This window comes from Cloeon dipterum, chromosome 3 (assembly GCF_949628265.1).
Source record: "Cloeon dipterum chromosome 3, ieCloDipt1.1, whole genome shotgun sequence".
Classification (NCBI taxonomy): domain Eukaryota; kingdom Metazoa; phylum Arthropoda; class Insecta; order Ephemeroptera; family Baetidae; genus Cloeon; species Cloeon dipterum.
In genome coordinates, this window is record NC_088788.1 from 28,004,911 (window position 1) to 28,016,836 (window position 11,926).

Here is an 11,926-nt window from a genome sequence, read left to right on the forward strand (position 1 = left end):
ATCGCTCCAAGCTAATTTAATTTAATTTGAAACACTATCTCGAATTTATTACATCTCAAAAATAAATTAAATTTAAGCGCAAATTCTTATTACGTTAATTCCAGAAACAAGCAAGTAGAAGATCCTCTTTATTTGATCTCAGAGAGAATTAATACCCTAAATTAACAATTAGCATCCATTTGCTATATTAAAAACAAATTTCCCCACTTCGCATGCACCCCTAAGATTCCATTTCACGGCACGTAAATTTAAATTTCATGGAATTAGCGTACAAACTCCTTTCCAACGAGCAGAATTCGGCACCGTGTTTTGTTGTCAAGCGAGCGCGTGCGAACATCCCTGGCAAACAAAGTTTTTAGGCGGTGCGGACGGCAGAGAAGGATCGAAAGCGAGAATGAAATGTGCGAGAGAAAGGCAACTAGTTTGCTGCTCTTAATTTTATTTCGAGGTGCGGTGCTCATCAGAGGCAAATACGTTACAAAATGCGGCTCCGTCGGCGCTAATTAGGCAAGAGTGAGAGGGAGAGAGCTCTCGTGCGTGGATTCTCCAACAATATGTGCGTCAAAAAGTTGCTGGATTGCAAAGTTGCCTCCTTCATCCACTTAAGAATACACAGTCGAGTTTTTGTCCATTTTAATTCGCCGGGAACACCAAATGCGCGCCGACAAGCAGCCTCCTCTCCCAAGTTATGACGTGATTCTGGACTGGATTTTGAAGCAGTGGTAGACCTTCTCGTTGAAAATACTTCCATCTGACAACGACCAGGAGACGTCAACTTTGATCTGCGGAAAGATGCCGTTTAATTAGATGTCATAATCAGTCAAAATACTGCGCTGTGGAGTTGAAGAGTTGTCAAAGCAAAGGGGGAGCAACACAAGCATTTTACAAAAGGCGAATGTAAAATTTCAAGCATCCTTAACTCCAATGCAACAAAACGTGTGGCGTCTTTGAGCTCACGAAACTTGCATGATTTACCAAATGCTTGAAATTTTAACAAACGCCTTTTCTTCATGTTGAATCGAAATTTCGAACAGTATCCTCGAAGCTAAAAGCTCAACCAGTTTCTGCTTCTTCCTGAAAGCCAATTTAATGAACTGAAAATTTATTGAACAAAAACATTAAAAATAAAAGACGCCTTTTCTCCTCAATTTTAAACAAAAGATTAAAATGCTGCTATCAGCTGTCACAGTAGCAACTCGGGTCCTCTTTAAATTAATAATAAATTTGATCTTAATTATCTGAAAACACTTGAAAGTGTCACTGATTTTTTGCGCCGTTGTCCATGTTAATGACGAGATATTTACATCATCGCTAGTTTGTCATCTTTTTTAATGACGGCCTTTACTGACACGATCTCATCCAACGAAGATGCATGCGTTTCATTTTTTTGTCTTTTATAGGTGCAAAGTACAAGATCTTACCCTTGGGTACGAGTTCAATACGTCGAAAGCGTTTTTGTACACGTACTCCTCCCCAGCTCTCAGAGGGCATCCAACCTTGGTGGTGCCGTCCGCATTGTAGATGTTTCCACAGGCGTCTGTGCCATCGACGCCTACAAAGGGTAGAGGCACTCCAAAGACCACAGCGAACACGTTGGTCGTCAATGACTTGATGTCTTCAGCTAAAATTAATGAAAAATGTAAATTTAGAATAATTTTTTTCACGTCTAATGTAGATTCAGCTGAGTGGGCTGGGTCCCTGTGCGGCCTGGTGCGCCCATGTTATCCGTTCGCGGTGTTATTGGGACCCGGGTTTCAGCATTCGTGCTAGTGCAGTGCACGCCCTTCCCGGTCCGAGAGGACAGGGATAAAAAGAGTAAAAAAAGAATTTCTACTTTCAAACACAAAAGCTAGGATACAATGAAAATTACGTAACAGTTCATTGACGAATTCATCCATAATCCGAGTTTGGTTTTTGTATTTATATAAGAAAACAAAAATTGCTTTTCAAAAGCCAAGCCTGTTTAATTATGATTTTTGCTGCTTTCTACACCTCCAAGGTTGATTTTCCTATACAAAACCGATGTCTGTCACTACCAATAACCCAACGATAAGCACAAAGTTTTATTATAATGGTTCTATAAATTTTACAGCGTCATGTGGTTAAAATAAATATAAAAAAAAACGACCAAACGAATTCGACGTTTCCAGAAAGCGTAGGAACTTGATCTAAGAAACGGAAAAATACGTATTATGAGCAGCACTCAGGGTGGCCAGCAAAGCGTGAAGGTCCCGGGCCAAGCATCTATCATTCTGGCCTCTGCTTGCGGGCCTTGCGGTTGCACACGAGGATCTCGCGCCGGACAGGTCATTCGTTTACCATTCATAATGCATAGTGCGCGGCCTTATCTTTTATTTACAAATTGCCGAATAATGGTGGCCAGCGCTGCTAAACACTGGGTCTGGCTCTATAGATATACCTTCTAGACTCGACATATCAGAAGAAAGCGTGCTTTCAAGGCTACGCTTGGGCTGTAGAAATGCAGTCGTAAAATGCATATGATCAAAAGAAACAAATCAAAAATTTCGACGGTTAAAAATAACAGCCAAAGCAATAATTATTACGGGTGAATGAACAACGAAAGAATGTATATCTAAACATAACTGGATAAGGAATTCCTTAACAAGTTCTTCTTTGCCTGTCGCTTTAAGCGATATAGCTTTTTATCTGTGATCCGCTTAGTGGTGCATTAGTCCTTCTCATCCACTTAATTCGATTTCGTAAGAATATACGGTTATACAAGAGCGACCAAACGCATCGGAAGCTCCCCTCGGCTAGATAAAATCAGAAACACTACCTGGCTTCAGCTTAATTTCGACGCCGACTTTGCTCTTCTGTCGCAGTCGGCAGGGAGGCACGGCACAGTTGGTGATCTTCACGTCGTCCTCCGCAAACTTGACGCCTGCAACCGGCAAGAGAGTGGGCAATATTAGTCTCTGACGCAATCGCTGCAAGTGAATTAAAGGTTTCGATGCCAAAAAACTAACAATATGCTGCTTGCGGCTTGCGTGAGAGGCACCAGATTTCTTTCGCATAGACCTTGAGCTTTTTGTGCATATTTCAACTGAATCTGCAATTCATTGTTTCGGACGCTCGAGTACTCCTGACTGTGAAATACATCTACGTTACCAAAATTTGTTGATTTACTTGCGATTTAAACTAAACTGAACTTAAAAGTAGTTGAAAAATGCTAAAAAGCATTAAACATAAATATATTGGATTTAAGGAGTATTGAAATTAAAAGAAAATCTACTCGCTAAGAGTTTAAAAATCGCACATTTTGATGGAAAAAGACAAAATATTTTGTTTGATCATCTGATCACGCATTGAAAAGCAAAACTCAATGTCACTGCGGGATCGTAGATGATGGACAGGCACTGCGAAACGCGTTGCGTCAACTATTAATCGCCATCAGCCCATCAGAATCGCTAACCAGCCAAATGACGGAGAGTGCAGCACTTTGATTTACTCTGGGTTTAATCATTCGAGTATGGCAACGGAATCCTCCGAATTAAACGCGTGATTAAATTCGCTCAAAACCCGCTCCCACAGCATGACAAATGGCAAGCCTGTGACAAACTTTATTGGAAATGGTCAAAAGTGTACCGCAACATTGTCGTCAGATTTTTCATGAGATATTTTCTAAATTTTCCCTATTATCTTTGTAAATGGAAAACAACAAGAAAAGTGACATGCGATGAAATCCCATCAGTGTTATATCCCAAGAACCATGAAATTTTAAAATTTAAAATATTGCTATCAGTCAAGTGCTTAGTAAAATTGTCAAACCAAAAATATTAATTTATCTGTCGTCATATAAGTAGTGCTCCTGTGAAGAGAAATTTAGTTAATGAAATTTAGAAGACGCTTTGAATGTATAAAAATCAGGAGTGATCCGAATTTATGTGACATTTTAGTAAATAAATGGCAGGAGCAGCAAAAGGCCGAGAGGTATGAGGTGCCATTGTTCAAAAGAGAAATCGTGTGTGTCGCTTAATAGCAGCAAAGATTAAGCCGGCGAAACCAATCATTGAATCAGGGAGGAAGCACGCGCGCTTTTCTTGTTTTGTGAAACAACCTCTGTGTGAGCAAACAGCGGACGACAGGTATTCACCGTGGAGGTCGCCAATTGTAACAAGGAATGTGTTTGACCCGCCGAATTCTTTAAGCGGAACGAAATGTAGCTCTCACATAAATATTTCATCGAAGATTGTCGATATCTCACAAAAAAGTAGTTCCAAGTATTAACAACTTTTCCCCGTTCAAAATACACTTAAAATACTTTTAAGACAGAAATTATTATATCGTTATTAATTATTTTAAAAAAATGCTCTCAGTGAGTCCAAAAATTGTTGCTTGATTGTTGCCAACTAATGCGCCAAAAGCTTAAAACGTCACATCCAAGGAAGATATTAAATTTGTCATCACGCGACGCGCAGGAATGCGTTCACGAAATTATTTGTCGAAGTGTAGCGGAAGGCAGAGTCGTCTTCGCCGTTGCAATGCGTCGGCCGTGAATCACAAATATGGTATAAGCGGTGCCGCGTGACTTGACACTCGTAATCGCTACCGCCTCGTCTAATAAGAATACAAAGCGACACAAAGCGTGTTCGAGTAAGAAAAGAGATGCGCGCGCGTTTTGTTCACAGGAAGAAGGATTATTTTCTCTTTATAAGCGCCAGAGGCGAGCAAAATAAACTCGGTCGCTTGGCAAAGACAGCGTCGCAGATTGGATTTGCTGGGTCTTTATAATTGAACAGGCGGACTCGGTGACGTCCGCGAGAAAACTGCACGAGACTAGCGTTTAATTTGTGTTGATCTCAGTTGCAGAAGGTTTGCATGTGAAGATGTAATTAAAAAGATTGGGTTCTACTGTGCGAAGGTAATTGGAATGTTTGAGCAGGAGGTGCGTGCTTCAATTACCAATTAGCACGAGACAAACATTTTAGTTTATTTTAAGATGGCCTGTTTGATGAATTCGAATAACAATCGATTTAATATAATTTTGTGTGCTCCACTTGATGATTGATTGTTTTGTTTCTAATCATAAGAATTAAATTAATTAAATTCTAAGACAAGGAACGAAATAGGTTGAATGTTTAAATTGAATAAAAACAGAATGGCTCTGCCGCTCTACTCTGTGTGGAAAATTAATTTTGGATGATCAGCTATTAGTAAAATGTTTGAAAGGAAAAATTTAATAACACGTTCTCGTACTGTGCTTAGCTGTTTTGACCCCGCCGGCCTCATGAGCAGTACGTTACCTCTTAAACAAAATTAATAGCCGCAGTATTAGCTGTTATTTAATTTTTCCTACCAAAATTTTACTAATAGCTAACCAACCAAAATTAATTTTCCACACCGAGTACAGCCATTCAGTTTTATTAAATTTTAAATTATATTCCACTGTCTTAAATACGCAGGTATAAGTTTTAAAATTTTTACTGCATTAATGCCATTAAAGGCTAACATTTGGAGACCAGGCCATCTTTACTTTAGAACAGAAAAGTTGATTGATTCTACAAAGGGCAAATATTACAAATTAAATGCTAACGAAATGAATGGGAATTAAGTTAAACCAGAGGCAAAATCAAACCATCGTTAGAAAAAAAGTACTTGCTCTTCAATAGCATAACTCATTGCAGGAAAATTTTGAGAAATCTGATGAGAATAGCCTGTTCTGCCTGGTCTTAGTATGCGAGACTTGTTTTTATATGCTCTTCAACAACACATCGAGATAAACCATTTATCTTCATATATTTAGCTTTGATTTCTATGCTGCACGTTGACTACGAAAGGAAATCTATAAATATGAACTTCGAATGAAGGTCAAGTGCAGCACACATATTGCATCATCGTGAAAAGGTGTCACTGATGCCTGCACTTTCAAAGTGTCACTTTCAATGACATGCTTTCACTATAACAATTAGTTATACTAGATTGGCTTCAAGCCTCCTGGAATGGTACTCAAAATTTCTCTCCGTACCAAATTTGCCAAAATTGCTAATGCGTACCTTGCTGGCACGGCCGGACCTCGGTCGCGTGCACGGTGGCGGCGACGGCCAGTAAAAGCAGGAAGTACTTCATTGTGCGACTGCGGTCCAAACAGAACTAACGAGAAGCGGCTCCGCCGACTGCAGGCTCAGGTGATGCCATCCCCACCCTGAGCTAGAGGCCGCCGAGTGGAACACCTTCGCCTCTATTGCTCTACTGCTTAGATATTAAATATTGACGCTAGTTATTGTAATCACCGGCTTCTTGTTTTACTTTCCAAGAACAAAACAACTGGCGCGATAACCTGATCTCGAATAATATCTTCAATAAGGACTATGGTGTAAAATAATGGAGGAAGATACTGTTGCAAAAAGGAGTCCTTTGTAAGCAAAGCATGTCTGCGAAATGGAATTTGTTAATATTTATTGCGTAGATGGTTTCCAGGAAGCAGATTAATTGGAATCCAAGGTGTGCTGTACACGGAGAGATATTATAAGAGAGTTTAAAAAATATTAGCTCTCGCAAGAAAAATTACTACAAATAATAACACTCTATTTTTATCTCTTTTTACACATTTCTTTCTCTGGACATTGGATTAAATGAGGTAAAGCTTCCATGCTGATGCAACAGTAATTATAAAACTCATTTTTTTAAAATAATTTTCGTGGCTTATAGCGGCGTGAGAATGCCTTTGTAGTTACTTTTACAGTTTTATTGCTGACTCTGTTTTCAAATCTTGCTTCATGTTTATTTTAATCCTTGTTTATTTCTACACTATCCGTCAGTAAAAACCCTTTTTTTACAATGGTAAACCTCTCTCATCCAGGGAAAAGTGTTGAAATATTAGCACTGTGCTGGAGTATTATTTTACGCATCATCAAATACTGAACAGATCAACTGAAAACCAAAGAAATAACTTTTCACTTTTGAATGTAGATCCCACTTCAAACAACACAGATGCGGAGCATTGATAATAACTCGAAACCAAAGTCGGCGGTGAAACGGAAATCGAGAAGCGTTCGCTCGCAACAAACACAAAAGCGTGGCGTTGAGGGCACAGATTCTTTGTGGGCCTTTCCCCCTCTATTTTGATAAAAAAAAAATTGTAATAAATCGAGCAGCAGCCGTCTCTGTGTTATTTACCTCCAGTTGGTAAGCTGGCGGGAGAGCTTTTATCAATGCAAACTTGTGTCGGCAGCGTCTTTTCACGGGCGGCCGGATCATTTTTCAATCTGCTGGCGCTGGCGGGCTCTTTCTCTCTTTGTCAGCGGCCCGATTTTCGAATATGCATATAAAGTTGGAATTAATAGAATGGGCATTTTTCAATAAGTGATGATTAATCAAAAAAGCGGCGCTGGGTGGGTGGGTGACACCAGTGTGATGGATAACTGTTTCATGTTGGTGTCACAAAGAGTCGATCCGAATTTCGCCCAAGCTAGCTGCTCGGCTATTAATAAAAATTAAACGAGCAGCACAATGATGCGCCCGGTTCGCCCAATTTTTCACCCCGTCCGGGCCGAAAATCCATTTTTCGGCGGAGCCAGCCGAGTCACTCAGCAGTCCCAATCACTCGCAGCCAGGCCGACGGCCATTAATTTTGCGCCACCTGCACACGCGGCCGCTGCTGTGTTTATTATTTATCGTTGGCTGTTCCGCAGGCGGTGCCGCTGCCTTTTCGGTTGCATCATGTTTAATGCACACAAACGGTGCTCTCACCTGCAGATTGAATTTCGGAGGCAAATCATTCGACGCCGGGTTTTCCATCTGACCAACTACGGTCGGCTGTTTGTGTTTGTATATTTTAGGAGCTTCGCCTTGATTTGCTGCTGATATGGACTTGCAAGCTAAACCAGTAAAAACAATGAAACAATGCAAGACCGTGAAACCAGATTGAAGGAAATGATTTACGATTCAAATAAGTGGTGAAAATGCTTATCACATTTTTTGCAAGTGGCTTAATTTTCATTGCAAAAGTGAAAGTTACTCAGTATTTATTGCTGCGTCGGTAACGGTTTAGTGCGTACATAACGGTTTTGAACTGGCAGCAAGAAGTGTTGTTGAACCACGGTAAAATGCGTTTAGCTTCAAGAGGAAGGAAACATCTCCAATTAATTTCATAGCTATTTTCGAAATGGGATTGAATTTTGAATAATTTTTCGAAGCTCATTTTTTTGTGACTGTTATTACCTGTTGATAACAAGTTTTTTTTAAATATTTTATTAATTGGTTTGCCAATAGCGTGTAATAAGCTGTCTTGTTTTCATAGCGCAAAATGCAGTTTACAATCACCAGAAATATAGAAGAATAAACACACTGGAACATAAATGTAATGACTAATGAACAAAATCATTCCATTTTAAAACCGCGACGAGTGGAGAAATTTTTTAAATATTGTGAAAAATTCGATTGAACTTGAAATTTAAGTGGAAAGTTTAATTTTCTACTGGGTTTTATATTATGTGGTGTGAGGTAAAATAATTTAATTCCACTATAAAACAATTAGCTTTTGCACCTAAAAGAAATTGGTTTTACCTAGTTTATAGATGTTTTTAGTTCACGCGAGACAAGGAATGAGCGTGCTCGCATATTCGTGCTAATTGTTAGTATGTGTCGCTAAAATGTGCAACACTCCTATTAAACGGTCTTTACAACACGTAAACTACACTCTGCTTCAGCAAGGGAATCATTGGAGCTACATTTACAAACTTTTAATGCGATGATCAATGACTTCAAGAAATGTTTGTTAAAAGATATTTTCAATTACACAAAATTGTGAAATGAGCAGCATTCATTTTGAGGGAGAACAGCTTTGGTTTTTTTTGTATCTGGTTGTATAGTTCGGTCAATAAATTAAAGGCGAAATTGAACCCAGGTGGAGGCGAGGCAAGCAGACAACCACACAAGCTACATGCCTACGTCCTCAGCATCAATTAATTAAACGACTTGCGCTTTATTGGCTAATTAAATCGGCTACAAGTGGTAGAAACGTCGGGCTCATGCTGACTGCACATTAATTATACAGTCGAGAGGCCAATTATAAGTAGCGTGGGTGTGTCATTCAGCACGAAAAATAATCTCGACGAGATGCGCCGCTGATTTAGCGGGCGCGATTGACTCTCGGCATCTCTTGCTCACATTATCGCCGGGCCGTTGATAATTGAGCAGCGCGAGTAGCGCGGCGCTGCACACGCGCTCGCCTTGCGAAATTTCTCACATCTTTTGTTTACCCAAACCTCCCTCCAATGTGTGCACTCGCGAAGAAGAATTGACTGACTGACGAAGTGAAACCGTGTTTTACAACGATGCTGAAGCAGCTATTATCCTTGCTAGATTCTGGTCTATCTATATATGAGCGAACTAACTCGCGCTGGCACAAAGCCTCCATCGAAGCTAGCGTTTGTGATGATCTTGATAGTTTCTACTTCGTGCGAGCCAATGACGTCAAAGAGTTTGATGGGCTTATGTTTTATTACTCGTGTGTAGTAATTGGTCTTCTTTTCTTTTCTCGTTTGGCTTCAACGTGATTCTCATTTCTTGTAGAAAAACTTGCCAAATCAAACAATTAAACAATAGAATTAGTGTAATGGGTTTGGAGTACATTAATCAAGTTTTGGAATAATTTAATTTAGTTTAGCTTGCGGATATTTTTGAAGCAATCATGAAACTTTGATGTTTCTTTCGAAGAGGGAAAGTGTTTAAATGACGTGGGAATCAAGAAAATAAAATCTCCAAAACTTTTAGCGAACGCAAAACTTTCAAAAGGAGGTGTGACACCTTTATAATTTGCAGCATCGATTTAAGAATATAATTTAAGATCAAAATTTAGCTAATTAAATGGATTCTTAAAATGGCCTGAGTATTAAGATGATAATCCTTTGCTCGGCCTAGATGAGATGAAACCTCCATGCACTCACAACTAGTAGAATCATAAAATATTCTGCGTAAAGGGTATGCAGCGGAAGTGCTAAAACAATTGTCTGGCCGGCTGTGAGTGTGGAAGAGCGCGGTTGTTTCGCGGCTAATCCGGCGCAAATTCCGCCTTTTTGGCGTGCCGCCGCTGCCTTTGGCCCGCTTTCCGCATGCGTGCTGCTGGCCCGGCGAATTTCGTTCAAGTAATTAGAATACTGTGCCGCGTGTGCCGCCCGCCGAGCCGGCAGATTGTTTGCTTTTGGAAATTAAGTCACAATAAGCGCAGTGTGGATTAAGCTTGCAAGGAGCAGAGTGTGCTTCGGCACGTCGGTCCGGCCCACACAATAAAAGCAACCACAGGCCAAGCCATAAAAAACCGCAGAATTTGACCAGGGTGTTACGAAGCGAGTAATTTCAATATTTCACCAGCGCCCAGCTCCCGGGCGCTCCAGAGCACGATGGCTTATGAAGTGCGCCCAAGATTGGATCCTCGCACCACTCGCCTGCTCCGGGCAGATTATACGCACTTGGTAATTGCGGCTGAACGGAAAACGGCTGTCTATGTAATCTGGAATTATGTTCGGGTCCGAGCGACAACGGTCTAAGTTAGATACAAGGGGAAACTTGTTTTTGTTAACCGTTCTCTAGTTCTTGCCCAACATCGATATTGAAATAGAATTGACCTTTTAAGTTTTGGGAAATATGCAAAACAATCGAGTCTCTATTACCAATCATCACGAAAAATGCAATGTAGTAAGTTTTTGTGTTTCTAGTTGAATCTAATTAATTAAGCATTAAAAAATTTATAGCCAAAATATTTAATTCCTTTTACTCTTTTACTTTCCTTTACTAGGAATTTTTATGAAAAGGAAATGCGCTAAATTTTTTTCATGGAAGAATCGTAACAAAATAAATTATTAAAACATTTCGATTTGTCACTTGGGGCGACGTCTTGAAAATAGTTAATGACTGGAAGAAAATTATTGAATATTCTGTAAATTCAATTTTAGTGCAAATCAGTTATGGTTTGGTGAATCTGTATCCCCTGCAGCCTTTTTTGACTTTGTAAGAAGTCAAATAAGAATATAAATTTTGTGTTTTCAATCAGAATTTCTAATTTTGTTAAAAATCTATTGGTTAATACTAACTGACCAAAGAACAAAAACTTGATTTAAACATATCTATTGCGTTGACTAATTTTTTGGCAGTTTTATGCTCTCGCACGGGTTAATCTAAAACGTGAAATTTGAGTCAATTTATTGATATCTATCTCTTCTAGCTTAGAAAATGGATCTAGGTCAACTATAGATCATCTTTTAGTGATTCAAATGGATTTGGGGCAATTGTCTGAAGCCACACAATATCAACGGCTATATTTACGATTTCCCTGACCCATATTGAACTGTATAAAACTTTAAAAACAATGATTTATTTCGTGGATAAGAGTTGAATTTTTATATATACTCTCGAAAATGACTTAACATGTTAAATTCTATGTGTTATTCACTCTTTTCGGACTCACAAATACAGCTAGTCGAATTCAAATCTTATCTTCACCGCGATACTATACATAGAATGCAATTATTTTTTTCTAATACATTAAACCTAAAGCTTTTCCTTGTCAGTCAAATTCCATTGAAGGGCTCATCAATGGATAAAAAATTTGAGAGAAAAAAAACAATGAAACATACCCCAAAAATTTGAAATTCAAATTTTTCGAAACAAATAAACAAATATTGTGGTGATAAACAAACATGCAGGCTGGAACGTTAATTAGGCTTTCTAAAAATGTTATGTTATACAAAATTCAAATAGTCTTTGTGAAACCTGAACGTACTGCAACCTGACCACGCGATATTCTCTGACTGTGGCGCAAATTAATTGCCGTATATTACCCAAGCTAATCGCGGTGCTCACATTAACTAAGGTACACAATAATTGGCTCAAGTGTTTGCACTTAATTTCGCGGGGCGGGCGACGAAAGGGTGTGCTTCACATTCATAATGCATGCGGTCGAGTTGCT

The 11,926-nt window shown here is 39.3% G+C and overlaps 1 protein-coding gene across 1 annotated transcript; it reads right to left on the bottom strand.

Moving 5' to 3' along the window:
* Window positions 1-422: 422 nt before the first annotated feature.
* Window positions 423-6,149, bottom strand: Npc2b (Niemann-Pick type C-2b). Its single transcript, XM_065484594.1, has 4 exons — window positions 6,015-6,149; window positions 2,798-2,902; window positions 1,422-1,621; window positions 423-782 (listed from the first exon to the last, which is right to left on the bottom strand). The coding sequence occupies exons 1-4, from the start codon at window positions 6,085-6,087 to the stop codon at window positions 687-689; spliced, it is 474 nt and encodes a 157-aa protein (XP_065340666.1). The 5' UTR covers window positions 6,088-6,149; the 3' UTR covers window positions 423-686.
* Window positions 6,150-11,926: the final 5,777 nt, after the last annotated feature.